At 43.7% G+C, this 20640-nt stretch overlaps 1 protein-coding gene across 1 annotated transcript in view; it reads right to left on the bottom strand.

The window, feature by feature from the left end:
* Positions 1-20640, bottom strand: part of LOC307217854 (plasmanylethanolamine desaturase 1-like) — a 32953-nt gene that overhangs the window by 9965 nt on the left and 2348 nt on the right. The window contains exon 2 of the mRNA XM_079979822.1: positions 12759-12878. Coding sequence (XP_079835948.1) covers positions 12759-12878 — 120 coding nt within the window. The remainder of the gene's footprint in view (positions 1-12758; positions 12879-20640) is intronic.

Below are 20640 nucleotides of genomic sequence, written 5' to 3'. Positions count from 1 at the left end.
AATACTCTTGTGAAATCCTCCCAGGCAGAAATGCAAGCATGAGATGCCTAAACACTCTATTCCTACCAAATGCGGAACAGAGAACTCTCGTGAGAGTTAAAAGGGCATGGTAAACAAGGAAGAGCAGTGCTGAAGCAGGCCAGCTTGCACAAGACCTACAGGCACCAAGGATTTTATTACCCCAGGCATTTTCTTAATTTGGCCTCTGATGCTTTTCACTGCTACCTTCATTGCTGGACCATTTATTAAGCTTACATTTTATGACTGGTGGCTTTGAGAGTTGTGTTGTACACATCATTGTGGAAATGGAGGATGGAAATGGAAGTAAGGGGGGAGGGAACCCTGAAGTCAACCCTGATAAATGATGCTATACATCAAAGACCTCGCAGCTATAGAAACCTTGAAAATAGATGTTACAGCCCAGGGCTTTTAAGACAGCCTTTGCCAAGCAGTCCAAAACAGCTAGAGGGTATCAGGTTGGCAAAGGCCATTTAAAGCAGATAAGTAGCAAATAGCACCTCAGATTCTAAAAATAACAATGGACATCCAAGACCAGATCAGTCTGTGGAAGCCCCTGGGCAGGGCTAATTGCCCCAACTCTACCCAGTTTCACAAATCAGCCTAGAGCAGGCATGTCCAAAGTTGGCAAGGGTGAGGAGCTATAATTCTTCAAAGACTCATAGAACTGTAGAATTGGAAGAAACTTCAAGGGTCATCTAACCCAACCCCCTGCAATGAGATTAAGAGTCTCATGCTCTACCTTCAGATGATGTTGGACTCTACACCAACATATCCCAACCCACATAGCCAATGGTCATGGGATGATGAGAGCTGAGGTCACATAACATCTGGAGCAGCACAGGTCTCCAACCTTGGCCTAGTGAACTTCACCTGAAGAATCTTTTCTTGCGGCCTGCTGCCTGGAAGCACTGGCCATTAGGGGGGAATTTGTGGTAAGCAATCACTTGTACTACAGCGATTGAATTTGTGGCTTGTGGTTTGCGATTCCTGATAAGCTACACGAAATGTTTCAGGAGAGGCTGTCAAGAATGCATTCCATCTCTAATGCACCTGGCCACACTAAGGCACTAGCAACACTAAGGACTGTAAGATATGCAGAACGCTGGCAGAAGAATATAAATACTTCACATTACCAGTTCATGCTACCTTCTCTGTTTCATTTTGCATCTAGTTGTATTATGTATTGGTATAAAGGCCATGGTCAAACCCAAATCAGTCACACTTAAATCACATTAATATTAATAGGAGTTATTGCCATCCGTCTGTCTCAAGAGACAATGGAGTGCATTGGGTTGGGGGAGGAGTCAATCTGCTGTGTTAGCAGCACAAAAGTGACCTACCTGGGGCACAAGCCTGGGCAGTGTATATGGAGGTCCTGGGTTGCCCAGGTTGACAAGACCCTCCCCCACTTGGCCTCGCTGATGTGGTCCAAAGGAAAGCAGAGCAATACATTTGGGAGTACATGCTTAATTATAATTTATCCCTAATTTCTAATCACAGAAGCTCAAAAGGTCTCTGATACTCATAAGATGCAAGAGTAAATATGAATGTGGCTCCAAATTATGTTTGCTTTGTCCAATAATCTCTCATCTCTCTTCAGGAAAAGAAACAGGACACTAATGTGACTTGTTAACCACTTACAAAGCAAGAAAAAGCTGCCAGCTACTGGATAGGGAAGGATGAGAGCCACTCTCACCTGAATTGGGCACTTATTCTGAAGTACAGCAATAAGCATGCAGAGATTCATGATTCACAGGCCAAGTATGAGGAAGTCTAATGCAATTTAGCAGCAGCTCTTAACAGAATTTATGTACGGTATTCTGAAACTACTCAGGCAAAGAGCCTCAACAGGTTTCCTAGTGTTCTCAGCAGAGTGTGTAGTTGACCCTTATATGCTGAGTTTTAAAGTGAAATATTTGATGAGTAGAATATCAGAACATAAATTCAGCAACACAGAAATTACATTCGGGGTTTCGTAACTGATCCGGCAGGAAATATACGCATGGATCACCTAGAACAGGAATATGAAAGAGTTAAAAGTTGGAAACACTGTAAAGAGAAAGTGAAGTGTGCCCTTTAAAGTCAGGCTGGGATGCTGGCCAAGTGACTGATCAAACATTTAATCAAGAAGCTTTCATAATTTTTTTGTATGCCTTCCCCTACCCCTGTGTTTCTGTGAGCCCTGACCATTTAGCCTTAGGAGTCATAGCTGCTAGCAGAATAGCTGGGCAGCTATTTTCTGCTCCTTGCTGCTGAACAGCTGGCTTTTAACATCTGTATCTTGGGGGGGAGACAGCTTCATGAGCTATGTAGGAGCTATGTATGGCATGTTATAAGAGCAGCCACTAAGAGAAGCTGTTCCTTTGAGGTCAGGAGTTGGGACAAGGGCACCACCCTAATTGATTGCCACGAGGTGTGTTTTTTTAATGTCCATTGTGTCATGAAGTAGTGATCCTGTGAGCAAGTATCGCTGGGTGAGGCCCCTCAGGAAGGTTGTAACAACTAGTCGCCAAAGTGGGAGCATGTGATGGGGCTGGCTGGTTGCCAGCATTCCCCAGCCCCTATAAATCTTACCCTGCCGAGTGAGAGCTGGGTGAACGTCTGAGCAAGTTAGTTAACTGGGTTGGTGTGCTGAGAATACTATTAGTGCCTGGTTCCTACTTGCCTGCACTGTGATTTTTGTGATGCCAGGAGCGGTGTGTGATTGCAGAGGCGAGAGGGCTTGAAATATGTGCTTGTGAGGGAGGCGTGGTTGGGGATGGAATGAGGCTTACAGAAGCCAACACACAAGCTGTCACCACATTGACAAGAAGCCATAACTTCCCAGGAGACGCATATTTCCATCAGATTTGCTGTGGAGGAAGACAGTCTCACAGTCATGGTCTGGCATGATATGGTGCAAAGATTCTGGGACAGAGCAGACTCTTGAGTCCAATGCTGCTCTCCAGAAATGCATGCTTTAAACTTGACAAAGCGTTGGCCCTACTACTTTAGTGTTAGCTTCTTAAGTTTGCTAGCAGATTCTGTCTAGGAAGAGATCTGGTAAGAAAACCACAAGGCTACATACAGTGGAACCTCAGGTTGCAGACGTAATCCGTGACAGAGGCACGTCCACAACCCGCAGCGTTCATAACCTGCAGCGGTGCGTCTCCACACACGCATGGCGCAATTTGGTCTTCTGAGCATGCATGAGCAGCGAAACCCGGAAGTAACCCTTTCTGGTACTTTTGGGTTTCCCGCAGTCCGCAACCTGAAAACACGTAACCCGAAGCATTTGTAACCCGAGGTACCGCTGTATTAGTTTCTACCTTTACTTCTTCATGCATCAAACCTTCCCAAACCGCCATCTTTTCTGCCATACTTTTACTTAGAAATTGCCATTTCATTTGACCTAATAGAAGTGATCCTTTACCACTGGTGAGGAAGACTCCTAAGCAGTGTTAAAAACTCAGATATATATCAGATCCCTCTAAGTGATATTTTGCTTTCCCCAGTTGCCAACCTGACATCCAGAGATTTCTTATGTCGTCTCAATTGGACCCGAGCCAGTTGCAAAACATGCCTGGCACCTGTTTTCTAGCACTGCTCCCAAGGAACCGCAAACAGGTTCTCAGGTATGCTTTAGTCCAAATAAGAAACAGCAGGAATTCGCTCCGCTGTTTCTTCTCCTATCCGAGTGTCTGCACAAGGGAGGCAAGGCTGCCTCCCCTCCAGCCCTCTCTGGTTGCTAGAGGGCTCTAAATTGGGAGAAAGGAGAAAAATAAGCTTGCTGGTATGTCAAGCTGACCTAGGGAATGGGCCACAGCTCAGTGGAAGAGCATAGGCTTTGCATGCAGAAGGTTCTGAGTTCAAACCCTGGAATCTCCAGGCAGGACTGGGAAGGTTTCCTGTCTTGAAACCCTGAGCGTCACTGCCAATCAGTGTAAGCAACACTGGGCTGGATGGACCACTGGCCTCACTCTGCCCAAGGCAACTTCCTATGTTGTGGGCATTTGTGGACCCTTGCTTCAAGTTACAATTCACATTTGGAACTGAAAGTTCCTACTGAGACCTCCACAGAATTCATTCTGCCCCTTTTGTGAATGAAAAAGTCTTTTTATAACAAGACAAAATATTCTTTGTCAATGCGTCCATGCTCTGCCTTCAAGCTCAGTAATAGATTCACTGTTGCCTACAAACAATGGAGTATTCAGAGTTGAACTTCCCAATGTCACCTCATGAGCAAAATTAACAGGACTGGAACAGTCTCGTAGAAAATCCAGGACCTCTTCTGAAGTACACCATGCCCACGTGTGTACCCAACAAGTGCTTTCCGTTCCCCAGAGTCACTGTGTCATTCTCCCCTTATGCCTGTGCACACATGACTTCACTCCCTTCCAACTGCTGTTGCAATCCTACCACTCCTAACACAACAAATACTCTCCCCCTCCCTTCCCTGATTATCACTGTCCACTCCTCTCCAAAACTAGTTTCAGCACAGCTTTAATTTTAGTTGCTGCCCATTTCCAGGATGATGCAATTGCTAACTTCTCCTTCCTGCTACCGGTTTCTGGCCAGGCTGTGATGTACAGCAAGAACGACTGTCTGCATTCAAACTGTTGCCATCAGAGGCTCTCCTCTCAAAAGCTTTATGACTGCTCAAACACCCTAAAACTAGCCTCCCACAGCCTAGGGCTCTCCAGATGTTCTGGGCTACAACTTCCACCAGCCCCTGCTTAGCATAGCTCTGCAGGCTTATGCTGATGCATGTTGCAATCCAAAACATCTGGAGGGCGCCAGGTAGGGGAAAGCTGCCCTAAATTTTCATGCCGTGGGCCATGGGTAGGAAAAAGGCAACACCTCACTTTCAACACCAGGCAAAAACATGGCTATCTCAGCATTTGATTCGAGCAATGTCCCTTCCTTGACTGCTGGTGTTGTTAGCAGATTGTCTTTTAATATTGTTGTATGCAAAAGATGCGGGTGGCGCTGTGGGTTAAACCACAGAGCCTAGGACTTGCCGATCAGAAGGTCAGCGGTTTGAATCCCTGTGACGGGGTGAGCTCCTGTTGCTCGGTCCCTGCTCCTGCCAACCTAGCAGTTCGAAAGCACGTCAAAGTGCAAGTAGATAAATAGGTACCGTTCCGGCAGGAAGGTAAACAGCGTTTCCGTGTGCTGCTCTGGTTCACCAGAAGCGGCTTAGTCATGCTGGCCAGATGACCCGGAAGCGGCTCCCACGGCCAATAAAGTGAGATGAGTGCCACAACCGCAGAGTCGGTCACGACTGGACCTAATGGTCAGGGGTCCCTTTACCTTTTTAAGCAAAAGAAATATTGTTTTAATAGAATCATAGAACTGTAGAATTGGAAGTTTAATATTGATTATTAGTCTGAGATTACAGGAACAAGAAGAGTAGGATATGAATAATGCAAATAAATTAAATAGAAATAGACCCATCTTGTTAGATAGAACTCAAAGCATGGAAGCCTACAGGAAATGGCCAACAGCAACAATGTAAACAATCCTCATATGGGACAGCTGCATATTCCTGCATCGTGGCAGGTGGAATAGATGATCCTCAGGGTCCCTTCCAACTCTACAATTCTATATTCCAGAAAGGGAGTATTTCATTGTTTACACTTAAACCAAATTGTTTAGGGAAGTTATTAAGGATTGATGTTTTTATTATGTTTTTAGATAGGTTGTAAGGCACCCAGAGTGGGGGGGGGGGGACCCAGCCAGATGGGCGGGTGGGTGGGTAGGTAGGTAGGTAGGTAGGTAAATAAATAAATAAATAAATAAATATAATAATAATATTTAATGAAGCAGTTCTGTTGGCACAAGGATTTCCTGTTGAGCAACAGAACTTGCCCCTCCTCCCACCTCACATCCACCTAATTCGGAGGTTTCCGCCCACCCTCTGGAGCAGATTTGGGGAAGGTAAACAAAGAGGGTGAAGAAGTTATGTTGTGCATATGGTAATTCTTGCATTAACAGAACTAATTTGTTGGATACCACCCCTGGTTTTTTTATTATTATTCCAATGTATCTGCTGACAAAAATAAACAAATAAAGCCTCACCATCTTGTTCAAGGAGCACAGGGGACAATGTTAAAAAGGCAAGCCAAGTTGCAATGCAAGAAACACTTCCAAGTGTAGGAACGCAAGTAATACTCAAGTATCAGATCCGAAAAGGATCCATGTGAGCTCCCAGTGCTTTTTGTTTGCAATATCAAGGAAATGTCAGAAAGGACTAGGGCTGAAAAAAGGTACAGGAATGGAGAAATGCATCTAGTACAGAGTAACAGGTCCCATTCTTTAAAAATAGTGATAACAGGACTCATGAGAATTTGTTTTCCTACCAAAGCAACCATGATAACAGTATCAGAGTGCCACAGTCTTCTCAAGCAACGGCTCCTTTTGGTTTTTCTGTTATAGAAGCCAAATACAGGAGACATATTCCAAGAGCAGGGGTCAGCAACCTTTTCCACTGTCCCTCAGACCTTGTGGGGAGCCGGACTATATTTTGGGGGGAAATATGAACGAATTCCTATGCCCCACAAATAACCCAGAGATGCATTTTAAATAAAAGGACACATTCTACTCATGTAAAAACACGCTGATTCCCGGACTGTTTGTGGGCCGGATTGCGAAGGTGATTGGGAAGCATCCTGCCCCTGGGCCTTAGGTTGCCAACCCCTGTCCTAGAGCAGTGTTCCCCAACCTTGGGCCTCCAGCTGTTTTGGGACTACAACTCCCATCATCCTTGACCACTGGTCTTGCTAGCGAGGGATGATGGGAGTTGTAGTCCAAAAACAGCTGGAGGCCCAAGTTTTTGGAACACTGTCCTAGAGTATCGGTCCAGAGTTATATTGCAGAGGCAGCTGTGTTAAGCAATGAAATAGTCTTGAGGCACATTCATTAAAAATCAATGATGATATTGTGACAAAGGCTTTTTTGGGCTAGGAAACTGCTTCATCAAATGCACAAAGGGGGGGGGGGGACAGAATGAAACCAACCATTTCACTTCAACCAAAGGTAAAACTAGGTAGCTATATTGAGTGGAATACGTCCTCTTCTAAAATGCTTGATTAAACAATTCAAAAGACATCTTGCTTGAGAAGAGGGGAGATGCCCAAGGGTCAGGTGTTTCAAAGTAGTTGAAACTCGCACCACTTGACATCCATTGCTTGGCACTGAAGTTCCCAAGAATGCATTTTCAAATTGACAGAACCACTTGAGTACCAGCCTGCCTGTCTTTTGAGAAGAGCTTCAGCAGATCTCCAAGTGCCTTCTCATCAGAAGCACACTACGCAACAATAAAGGCAGCTATTTCGGTGGTGGTGATTCTTGGTTACAGAAAACCCAACACCTAGCACCTACATCACCATTTCCCCCAGACACCTTAAGTTCCATAATGACATAGGCTGGTGTTATGTTTTTAGCTTCTGCCTCTTAATATTGTTAATGTTACAGTTTTATTGTATGTTTTAGGGCAGCGTTAGCCAACCTCGTGCCCTGCAGATGTTTTGGGACTGCAATTCTGCAATTTAGCCAAGTGTACTGTATGTGCTTTTAAATTACTGGCTTTGTTTTATATTTTAAACCTGACACCCACCAGATGTTTTGAACTACAGTTCCCAGTTTCTTTTCGGAAACTGCTTAAGAGGTTTTCTTTACAATCAAGCGGTATATAAATTTTACAAAATAAATAAACAACTGCAGTTAATCACTCATTTCTGCTAATTGGGGCTGATGGGAGAAAAATACTCCAAAATATCTGGAGGTTGCCAAGTTGGTGAAATCAGCTCTATAATCTGCAGTGTTTCTCTAGCCAATGAGCAAAATACAGACAAGAAACTATTTGCTTTTTTTTAAAAGAGAAAGGAGAAGAAAGTGCGCAGCCTCTCAGCGCCCGCATCTCATCCAGATACAAAGTGTAGTGAAATGGGGAGAATCAAATACTTGCATTCTCATACCTGTACACGTGTTAGGATTCCCAGTGCCTGAGCTTATCTCAGGAGCAAGACAGCTCTATCCCTGCAAAACTGTGATAGGAGCAACACCACTGTGAAGCATCTGTTTCAAAATCTAAATCATGTTTCACTAAAAAGCAAACAGCTTGCTTATTATCCTTCTGTAAATTCATTTCTGACATTAGGACAAATGTCAGTTTAAAGTGCATGAAATTTCACCCCATCATATTCAGCCTTGTTGGAAAATTGCCAGGCATGTTATTGCAAAACAACCCACAGATCAAGGGCCCAGTTCTTGAACTTTGCTAAGGGGGGGGGGTAGCTGCCTTGCTAAGGTACATACAGTACCTTAGATCTTAAGACTTAAGTGTAATCTAGTGTCCACACATTTGCACTAAGTTCCTCTTTTCCAGTCAAAGCCACAGGGCTTAAAACAACAGGCATTAAAAGCGCTCCCCATTTGATACCAAAATAAGAATTGGAAGAAACATTAGGTTGCTCTTGCACACAATCTTGTCAACGAGCCTCTCTGCTCCAGGCTAGAATTCCACATCTAGTTCTCTGCAGCTCGTTAATGCAAGACAACAAAGCTCTGTGGCAATATCACAGCTACTCAATGGAAGAGGTTTTGAGATGTGCAGGTTAGATATCAGTTGCTAGAAAGGGAATGAACAAGTCCTAAGGACTAGAACCTACAAGTCAGGAAGCCTATGTTTGATTCATGCAAGAATCCAATATTCTTGGGTTTCCATCAACAGCACAGTATAACAGCAGCAGCAATCCCTTTATTGCTGTTTAAGTTAACAACGGGTGCCTAATGTCCTGAACAATTACTAACCTCGTAATGCCAAACAGTTTTAATTCGCTCAACAGTTTATGGAGCGCCCTCTGAGTAAGTGAATGTAAGCCTACAGAACACACAGCTATACTGCTTAGTAGCCCTGTTTAAGGGCTCCTGGCAAATAGAAATTCAGCTTGTCACATGACATTGGAGGAATTCCTCAAGTGTAAGCAACTGGCTGCTTCTTTGGATCTAGACCACAGATAACATTAAAAAAAAAAAAGGAGTGCCAGTGGCTGCCAGGAAGCTCTGCTTACACTGAATCACAATTCCACTATTTTAATAATTGACTACTATCTAAATAATATTATCAGTTAAGTTGTCAACCTTATCAATTAGTAGCTGAACTGACAACAGATTAGGGATCTTATCACCATAGATGTGAGAAGTACCTGCTATCAATTAACATGTGCGAGAACTAAAAGCAGCAGGTGAATCTTCCATATATATTTCTACAAGCAAGACTGAGCCAAGTTTTGTTTTTTTTTTTTTTTTTAAAAAGGAATTCCCCTGAAAAGAAAGAGGAGGTGGTAGTGGCACTTGCTCAGCAGCTCGATGCTCATTGAATGCATTGATACATATTCATCCCCAAACAAGCTATAAAAACCCTTCCACTCAAGAAGAGCCATGAGTGGCATTGCTGAAACCAAGGATGATACTGAAGGAAGTTTTACTCAGAGAAGACTCACTGAAATTAGTCATGTTTACTGCCGCAATTATTCAAATGTAATGCACACCATTAGGGGATAAATTGTGATGCAAAAATTAGGGTGCATATTAGATTTGATAGTGCCGGCAAATGGTTTTAAGGCATGCATGTATGAAGTCCATTTCGGGGCCTAATCTGGGCCGCCGGTCGGTTTAATCCGGCCCCTGTGGCAGTTTATTTCCTGGGGGGAAATCCAATAAAAGCTCAACAATTTCAATCCAAAAAAAAGAGGTTCACGTCATCAAATCTGACCTTCTTTGAAAAAAGTTTGGACACCCCTGGAATTGAGGTGCACATTAGATTCAATGGTGCATTAGATTTGCACAAATACGGTAATTTTTATGGATCTACTCTGAATATAACTTCAACACCATCCTTGCTTAATATATTTCAGCAGAACGAATTTATTATCACTTGAGTTTTCATCAACCGGTAGCCACTTCATGATCTGCATAAAGTCATAGCAATTTCTTGTTTTATGCAATCATTTTATTTGTTCTGTAATTGTCTGTTTTATTATTGTAACCCATCCTGGACAAGTAAGAAATCCACTGAATTAAAATTTTAAAAAATTATCTTCAGCAGATATGTGCAATGACCAGAAGGAAAAACTGCGAATGATTGGGTTAAATTGTAATAAAATGCAAAAAAGAACAATTTATATGTGAAGGCAATAGACATATTTTTAAAAAATGCAATAGCAGCTGCAAGGAAATTTAAGCAGCCTCTAGATGGTGGGTGGGTGGAACAGAAATTTCTCTCTGTTATAGTCCCTGCCCAATTTAACTCTCTGAAGCTGCTCTGTGAAAGCATCCCTTGAGATGCAAGTAGCAGCTCCAGAGAGGTTGTTTTGTGAAGCTTCCCCACATTTGAGGCTGCTCCAGTTTCCCCCACAACTGCTATTTACATTTAGACAGGACATTAGCAGAATCCCAAATCAGAACCAGATCCCAAAGCCAGAGAGAACAAGCCACAAAATGCTGCTCCTGGGTGACCTGTATTAAGATGAATGGGTTTCACACAGGCACTTGCATAAAGCACAACACCACATGCAGCATTAACTGCAGCAATATTTCTCTGAAAGTCAACAAATACATTTTATGAATGACAACACCAAAGTATACATCCTTGATATTACAAACTAAGCCAAGGTGGAAGAACTGTCTGGCCTGCAATGCAGAGCTCGGATACAGAACTTCTAAGAACCACAGTTCAATCTCTCTACACAGGAGCCCTTAAGTACCAACTCATTAACCATTTCCCTGAACAGGCAATATTGACAATTTACACTCAAGTGCCGAGGAGCCAGTCAAATAAAGTTATTACAAATGTATCAGGTGTCAGAATGATATCTTTGTATTCATTTAAGTATTTATAAACCACACTTTCATGTAAAATATCACAAGGCAGTATACAACGTAACAGCACAGTATTACAACAAAAACAGCTGTAAACATGTCAAACACATCAGTAAAGCTGGTTGGCAAAGAATCTTAGGTTTGAAAGGTCTGTCTGAGTATTAGCTCTTAAAGGTAAAAGTAAAGGGACCCCGACCATTAGGTCCAATTGTGGCCAACTCTGGGGTTGCGGCGCTCATCTTGCTTTATTGGCCGAGGGAGACGGCGTGCAGCTTCCGGGTCGTGTGGCCAGCATGACTAAGCTGCTTCTGGTGAACCAGAGCAGCGCACAGAAACGCTGTTTACCTTCCTGCCGGAGCGATACCTTTTTATTTACTTGCACTTTGACGTGCTTTTGAACTGCTAGGTTGGCAGGAGCAGGGAGCAACGGGAGCTCACCCCATCATGGGGATTTGAACCACCGACCTTCTGATCGGCAAGCCCTAGGCTCTGTGGTTTAACCCACAGCGCCACCCATGTCCCTAGCTCTTAGAAGACATCTAAAAGCAAGTGATAGTGGCTCCTGTTGAACTGCTTATAGGCAACGCATTCCACAGGGTAGGCCTATGCTCGGGAAGGGCTAGCCAAACCTCAGGGTTTCTTGGGCCAGGTGCTGGTATGGTAGCAAGTTACTGGACAGCACAAGTCAGGGCAGAAATTTAAATGCTGCTAGCCCAAAAAACACAGCATCTTCAATAGAAGTCAGTGAAGTCACTTTGAATCCTCTTTTGCTGGGGTCAGCACACAGCAGCCACTCTCACAATGGAAGGTCCCAATGAAACCAGCATTTCAAATGACCGAAGTGGCATTAATATGGCTAAGGGAACATTTTCTGTTTCGGATTTCTCAGTTAACCCGAAGGTAGGCTGCGTATTACACAGCTCCGATTTGCCAAGCTGACTTGTGCAAGCAGGAGCAACAAGTGCAAAAATGCAGGAAGAAGGAAGCTCAGCTATATACCAGATGACTACTTGGTTCATCGTTTCTGAGAAGCCAAATGTGGTTTGGTAACACAACAAAAATATACGCCCTCACGGCATCCGACTGGTAGCACTTCCACCAAACAGCCCAAAGGATATGGGTACTAAACTTGAAGACGTTTACAAAAACCAATTCTTTTGCAGATTTTACTTAGCCATATCCACCACACCAAATCTTATTGCTCTCAACTTATAAGCCACCTTCAAGAGCCCAAGATTTATGAGTATAGAGAGGAGGCAGGAACACGAATATTATCCTTGCCCCCAACATCCCCATCCCCACAGGAAGAAACTTTGAGCCTCTGCGCACTTAGCATGAAATTCTGATGAAAATTCTGCATTTACCCAACTGAACAAGCTTAGAAACCTCCATGTGAATGGGAACATTGCATTATCAAGGTTCTCAGTCACAGGGAATATTGTAAGCACTTAGAACACACTTAGAATCCTACTTCAGACATTGTGTTCAGTGTGTGAGGATCATAAGTGAAGGCAACAGGCATCAGCATGTGTGTGTTGTTCTACTCATTTTAAGCCCTCACCTATTCTACAGCACACCTGAATAGAATAGATGCTGCAGATAATAACATGGTTCCCTTAATTAGGGAGCTAAGGATTAAGCTATAAGCATTTATGATGGCATCTTTGTTTCCACTGTGCACTTCTGCAATTCACCTACTGTATTATATAATCTGGTTGGATAGTGTTTTCGAGGTTACCAGCATGAGTTTGACCAAACTGCGGGAGGCAGTGGAGGATTAGAGGTGCCTGGCGTTCTCTGGTCCATGGGGTCACGAAGAGTCGGACACGACTAAACGACTAAACAACAACATTATATAATCAGTTCATACTTACATATCCCAAAAATAATTGAGAAGGCATGTTCCAGTCTCAAGCAGAAGAGAAGATGGTAGAAGTTGAAAGACATCAGAGAAAAACATAGGATGACACTAATCCATTCCTGCAGTCTCTTCCCTGTTTAACAAAAAAAAAAAAAAAAGCATTTTTTTATTTAACAGGTAGATTGAACAGTGAACACAAACAGCGCTTATTTTTTAAATTCTACAATAGTGAACATAAGAAAAACACTGCTGGATCAGTTCAAAGGTCTATCTGGTCCAGCATCCCATTTCCCACAATGGCCTAGCACAAGCAGTGACAGGTGGATGGGCAAGTTCCTAGCAGTGTTTGAAACTCCCATTGTTCTAGGCGCATTTTGTGGCAGGGGAGTTCATTAGTGCAAGCAATTTCTCAGCTCTGGGCGCAGTACTGTGCCTACGATTTCAGATTAAAACTGCAGAGTGGAAGGAAGACCTTTTTCTGCCTCTGCACTTCCAGCTACTCCTTGAAGACTGGAGCAGAGACCCTCTTAAGAATATTATGGAGGTGGGGTGGACAGGGGAAGGAACAGACCATGTGAAAAATGAACATAAAATTTTAGCTGCAGTTCCTTCATTTTCAGCTTTGTATTCTTGTTATATAAAAAAAGTGTCCCTAGACATTCCGTTGTTGTGCCCACAATCTAGGTTTAGCTCCTAGTTTTCATATCTCAGTTTCTATCACTGGTTGATTGTAGTCTATGAGTAGTAAGAGGAAGCTACTGGCAGTAGCAAAATAGCAAACTTATCCGCTATAGGCTACTACCAGGAGCAAAATGGTATAAGCAACATTCCTTTCGCAGCATACTCTCTCCATTATTTTGCATTGCTGAATTGGGCTCCTCAGCTGCGATCAGCTTTTGCACACTTGTGAAAGTTGCAAAGAGATTGCACAAATTAATGCCACTAGATTATTCCAAGGCAGGGGCGAAACCAGGCTTTATTTCGCCTGCGTCAAAGACCCAGTTTGGCACACACACCCCATGTATATTTGCGCGCGCACACACACACACACACACACACACACACACAGAGGCTGGGAGCCTCAATGGTGCCCCTCTGGAGGCTTCACCTAGGGCAAAAAAACCCCAGCAAGCCCCCCTACCCCATAGCTATGGCTCTGCCCAAGGGTCTTATTTGTGGTAGCATTACCCTTGTGTATAGGACTGGGCAGCGCTGCAAGTGTATTGCTTAGAAATTAATGGGTGCAATTCAACATTGTGCTATTACAAATGTTACATCTACCCAATAATTGCAGGTTGCCAGATCAAATGATTGCCCCCTCTCTTCCCCCACCTCCACTGTTCTAGTAGCTCTTCTGACTCCCCTCCCCACCAATTCTTGGAGGCCACAGGGAGAGGCGAGGGAGGAAAGCTCCATTGTGCAAGCAGAAGTCCTTGCACAGGGCTTCTGACGACAAGACTCATTAGGTGAATCCCACCCAATATTTCTTGTACAAGTAAATATTGCATCTCATCAGAGATACACATGAAATAATAGAATTGTAGAATTGGGAGGGACCACGAGGGCCATGTGGTGCAACCCCCTGAAATGCAGGAATCTTTTGCCCAGTGTGGGGCTCGATTAAGAGACTCATGCTCTTTAATGTGCCAAATTGAAGAGAAGACTCCCTGGAAAAGACCCTGATGTTGGGAAAGATGGAGGGCACAAGGAGAAGGGGACAACAGAGGACAAGATGGTTGGACAGTGTTCTCAAGGCTACTAATATGAGTTTGACCAAACTGCAGGAGGCAGTGGAAGACAGGAGTGCCTGGCGTGCTCTGGTCCATGGGGTCACGAAGGGTCGGACACGACTAAACAACAATCTTGCATTATTCCCCTCCCCAACACAAACACAAGAAATGATCCTCTGAGGTCTCTGTTGGCTTACTATACAAACTGTGCTAAGTTTGAGAAGCAAAGCTATTACATCCCGTAGGGTGTGTTGTCATCTGAATGAAACTAAAAGGTTATCTAAATAATTCAAAATGTAACCATTACAGCCCACAATTTAGAGGCTGCAGTCAGATATAAAGCTAACTATGGCTCAGCATTACGAGAACAAGCCTAGCCCTCCCTCCAAGCTAAAATGTTCCCCAACCAGCATGGCCACAAAGATACGATTAGAAGCTTCCACTCCCATTGAAAAATTAACTGCAGTTCATTAACTACACCCTGAATTGTGGTATGGAACTGGCATGCTTCTATTATCAGACATCTAGCATTAACCAGGTGGTCCGTATCAGTGCTCAGACATACCAAGGTCCACCTATAAGGCAGTAGGAAAGATAACTGCATGAACGGACATAAATTTGCATAGAGCACACAGTTCACAATGCCCTCTCTCTGCATGACAGTGAGGATAAGCTCCCTCCTCCACTATGCAAAGCAAATGCATGAAGTAGGGAAGGATGAAATGTACCTAAGTGAAGTATGCATAGCATGCCCACACCCACACAAAGACTGGCCCTGTCTCAAATGAAACAAGCAAAACCAGAAATGTAGCTTTAGGTCAGGCATAGGCAAACTCAGCCCTCTAGATGTTTTGGGACTACAACTCTCATCATCCCTGACCACTGGTCCTGTTAGCTAGGGATGATGGGAGTTGTAGTCCCAAAACATCTGGAGGGCAGAGTATGCCTGCTTTAGGTGATAAAAGAGAAACTTCATGGCGCTTTCATGCATCGCCCAAGGGAACCATGTGCAAGCTGCTTGTGAAGACAACCCTGCCATTTCAAGTCAAAGCTGAGGATTTTGCAGAATTGGTGGACCGAGAAGTCACCCCATTATGCATGTATCCACGTGGAATCCAAATCTGTCCATACAGTATGGCCAAAAATGAACTTAACTGTAAAGTGCCTAGATTAATGTAGACAGCAAGTGTTGATAGCGCTGTGGAACCTTCAGTGACAAATAGCAAAACGCCACGTAGATTGCAGCAACGGATTTTAAAGTGAATCACCATCTACACCAACACACTGTAAAGGTTTCAAGAACTGGTGGCCCAGGAGACAGCCTTCTCTGCGGCAGCCTGAAAACTGCAAGTCCCTCCCTTATAGAGGTACATCCAGCATAATTATTTGCCTTTTGTTACATGCTGAAGACACACCCTGGCCTTTGACAGCTGTAAAGTATTTTGGTGATTTACCTGGAAATTGCTAATAAATGTAGGACTGTTGTTGTAGTTGTGATTGGGTTCTATGTGGTTTTAAATTCTATTATTTAAGCCACTGTAACCCACCCTGGGAATTTAAGAGTGAAGGGCAGGTAGCAAGCCTTAATAACAATGATTATCATTTGTATTTGTACAGCTGCCAGCTTTACAAGGGGAGCTTCAGGATTTTTTAACTGTGCAAACGAATTTAATCCATTTAGTGCATTCATGATTTATGCCAGGCTTTTGGACCCACAAAGTTAACTACAGTCCACTAGCAGCTTGAGAAAACTCCCTTTTTTGCCAACTGCCTGAGAAAAGGCTTGTCAAGCACCTGGCAAACCACAATTCATGACTGCTTGGCGGGTCATACAGTGTGCAAGTCTGGTGAACACACATTGCATCCACCAAGATTAGCAGATTCCCTTAAAGTACAGGGCTTAAATTGCCCACCAATTTTCACACACAAGAGACAGTGGAAGTAATAAGGTGCCTGCTTTGAGGACTGAAACACTTCCCACAAATAGCCACGTTCATCTAACACAGAACGCATTCTAAAGCAAGAGTATTACAGCATCTTCTCTGAACAAATTTAATAAATACAAAATACGGATTTAAAAAATGATGATGACGATAAACATTCAGATACTGAAACAGGCAGATTTGATGGGTTGACAAGCTGCTCAACGGCAAACCTCAGCGGCAAACAGGTGAAACTGTTCAGCTGGCATAGGCCACCTGACAAGTGCTAAATAGCAGAGGGAACTGGAGAGCTGAAAATCCACAATCCACATATAGTGCATACTCTTATATTTAAACCTGCCTGCTAAGGTGTTTTAGCCCAAAAGCAGTTTAGGGTTTTTCTGTTGAAAGCAGCAAAAATGGTCACAGCTACTAAATGCTGCAATACATTTTATTCACTTGAATGATTTAGGTTGAGTGAAGGGAAAAGTCTGCTGGCAATGTGCCAAAGGCACCTGCAATTATCCTGCAACAGCGGTAGAAAATTTTCCATCATGTGAAATTTAGAAGTTATTTTACCTGTTACTGTAACGGTGTAACTGCAAATGAACTGTCAGTCCACATCCATAATGGGTGGTATCCTGGTCTCCCTTTTCTGATGGAAGGCATCTCTCAGCAGAATGTGGAGAGAAGCAAATTTCCAATGATACCACCCTATCCACACACACACACACACACACACACACACACACACACCCTCCCAAACCTTCAAGTGTCCTTGAAACCTACAGAACAAATTTTAGGGGGATGTATGGAGAGGGAAAATTGCTGAAACTGACATGTGCCTTTCATCAGAGATGTAGGAAAAACTTATACGACCCAAAGTTTCTGAACAGGCGGGTGCACTAAGAGCATTTTGAAATCACCTGCAAATTAAAAACCAAGCATGAAAATCTATGTTGCTAAAAAAGTGTGGAAGAGACCCAGAGTAGCGAAGAAGAAATGTCTATTAAATCCAAATGCCATGGTCTAATACATGTACTGAAGTTCTCCATGCTGTCATTTACACTGCTGCATAGCCACATAGAAGTAAGTCAGAGCAAAGTGAATGATATACTCACAGTAAAACTGCAAGTTGCACAAAGGAAACACGGAATCATGTCTGCTGCCAACCTACATAATCCCAGTGACATTTAAAACAGATGTAATTCAGTGTCACTGTACCCAGTTATTTTTCTTTCAAAGCAACTGTCAGTGGAGTGAAGCAGGAGTGGAATGCTCAGTGCCATGACAGCACATATAGATCTAGCTTAATTGTTATGAGAGAGATAATGTCCATAAAGTCCACTTTACATGTGGTTTACAGCCCCTACAAAGCCATGCTTGTGATCATGGCTCCTGGAATAAGTTAAGTCACCCTCTTGGAGCATCTAAGCTTCCTGCTTCATAGAATCATAGAGCTGGAACGGGACCACAAAGATCATCTAGTCCAACCCTCTGCAATGCAGGGATCTTTTGCCCAATGTGGGGCTCAAACCCACAACCCTGAGATTAAGAGTCCATGCTCTACCAACAGAATTAACCCAGTTTGGCTTGCATCAAACTTTAAAAACTCTGGTTTCTTTTCTCAATTTAGGTTACTTTCTGCACCATCCTCTTGTGAGCACCAGTGATCCACAGATTTACATTCAGGGAACTTTTTGTACTGCATTCAATTTTGGCAACAGCTTGGGTAGCAATCATTAGACTCCTAGAAAAAAATAGGATACCTTGTCCTCTTTTAAAGCCACACATGTTTAAACATAACAAAGAACCTGCCCTTTCTTAACTTCTTCAGAAATCACCTTAAAAAGAAAAAATGCCACTGGAAATCAAATGTGTATCAATGGGACAGTCCACTGCCAGAGCACAATGAACTGACTCAAGTTCCCTCCACCGCACCCTAATAAGCACATGGACTAAATCATAATTGCAGGCTTAGATTCTGAATAGAAACCTATTTCCAGCATTACTCACACAAGTTGCCTATTTTCATTTACATATTATGAGTAGTGTGGTATTTAATATCCAAGCACTTTAATAGGTTGATACTCTTCCAGTTTCAGATATTCAGATTGGGATGTGTGCTGGGTCACACATGGCTAAGAAGAAATCTGAAGCGAGAATCTGTTGATCCAAGTCCAACATTTTATTTTTTAGGCAACAATGGTTGTTAGAAACAATGGAAGTGCAGGGCTTCAGATCTAGAAACATAAGAAAAGCTTTTCCAACAGCTTCCCTTTAAACTTGTTCAATAACTAGATTTCTTAGACGTCTGTTCTGTGAATGGGTTAAGGCATGAAGGACTGGTAAGTCCTGTTACCACTGATGCCATCCCCTTCATAATACACACGTCTTTCCTCTGGGTTGGCAAAACGTGGGTCAGGCAGTACCCCCTCGGAGGACCTGATTAAAGTGGAGAGCCTTTAAGCTGCCAATTCCTATTTTAAGCCTCTTCCAAACCTTAAAAAGTTCTGTGTTCCTTTAGGACACAAAGGGTTCCTCTATTTGTGCTGTAACCTTGAACAAGACATATTTGCTGTTCCTACAACAACTGCAAAATAGGGACACTGCCAGCTCTTGCATGTGCTAGATTTCTGGAACAAAATCAATATAGCCAGACACGTCCTCAGACGACTGGATTTCAGACTCCCCAAACATCTTTAAAAATGTTTGGAATAGCCCGTGAAGGAGACTTAAATGTGGGGTTAATCAGTTGATTTTGCTACGAACAGGAGCTTGCTCCAAAGCAGACTTGTAAATAGCCACTCACAGGACGCAGGTGGCGCTGTGGGTTAAAGCCTCAGCACCTAGGGCTTGCCGATCGAAAGGTCGGCGGTTCGAATCCCTGCGGCGGGGTGCGCTCCCGCTGCTCGGTCCCAGCGCCTGCCAACCTAGCAGTTCGAAAGCACCTCCGGGTGCAAGTAGATAAATAGGGACCGCTTACCAGCGGGAAGGTAAACGGCGTTTCCGCGTGCGGCTCTGGCTCTGGCTCTGGCCAGAGCAGCGATGTCACGCTGGCCACGTGACCCGGAAGTGTCTCAGGACAGCGCTGGCCCCTGGCCTCTTAAGTGAGATGGGCGCACAACCCGAGTCTGTCAAGACTGGCCCGTACGGGCAGGGGTACCTTTACCTTTTACAAGCAGAGTACCAAGTCACCTGCTGGTGACTAAGACAGTGAAGCTTTTGTAAATTTTAGGAGTTGGATCTTCTGTGGCACACTGATGTGCCATGAATAACACAGACAGGTTAAGTGGGGTGGACTAGTGACTCACGGGCTTATTTGCATGCTTTGTCTCAAGAAGCCCAACACAGAATCCTTTCCAAATGCAAGTAAGACTGCAAACAGTTTTAAAAAAATGCCTTAAACAACTTTCTTATACACTGAAGAGATGCTAGCTCCTATCAGCAGTGGCAAGATGACAGGCTGACAAAACAGAATTAAATCAAGGAGATCAGTTTGCACTGCAACTGCATCCACTAAGGGCTGGCATCTGCAGGCTTCATTCACTGGAGCCTGGGATGGGTGGGGTTTTGTCTTTCAGTACAGCAAGAAAGTGACCTAAAAAGCACACTTATAAGCCTTAGTCACATGAGGCAGGAAAGTTACCGAAGGAAGTACGTGCTGTTTCCTGAACGAAGGCGGGACTTAGATTCTCACAGTGTTTGGCTGGCCAAGACAAAATGTCTTGTGCTGAACTGAAGGAGGAGGGCCCAAGTTTCTGAATGCCATGAATATCTAAGTTACCAGCGAGTTTTAAAGATACCAGCCCTGGAGATATCCAAAAGACTCCCAAGTATATACAAATGTTTGGCACTACAGGATCCATAAGCCTTGCTCTTTCTTTTATGTTCCCCAAGCTTGCTGCTTATCATTTCTTAAATGGTGTTCTATGAAGGGCAAGGGAAGTAGGAAATCATGCGAAGGTCTCTGACTTTTCTCCAGATTCCTGTTCCAACTGCCAGCCGGCACTTACTAAAAAAAGGAAACAATATTTATGATGGGTCACAAAAAGGATTTCAAATGACTAGCATGCACTGGATTTCTGGCAACACCTCTGACCCTAATGCCCTCTGTTAGAGGTGCATACCAAAAGTGAGCAGGACCACCCAAGCCTCTCTCCCTGCCACTCCCATTTCTGTTTCAGACACCTTTCTCTCACCCTCCCCACCCAGGTGGCAACTGGGGAAAGGGCAGATCGTT

The sequence above is a fragment of the Podarcis cretensis genome, assembly GCF_951804945.1.
Source record: "Podarcis cretensis genome assembly, chromosome: 6".
Taxonomy (NCBI): Eukaryota; Metazoa; Chordata; class Lepidosauria; order Squamata; family Lacertidae; genus Podarcis; species Podarcis cretensis.
The sequence above is the reverse complement of the archived record's forward strand: the minus strand, read 5'-3'. Positions and strand labels throughout refer to the sequence as shown.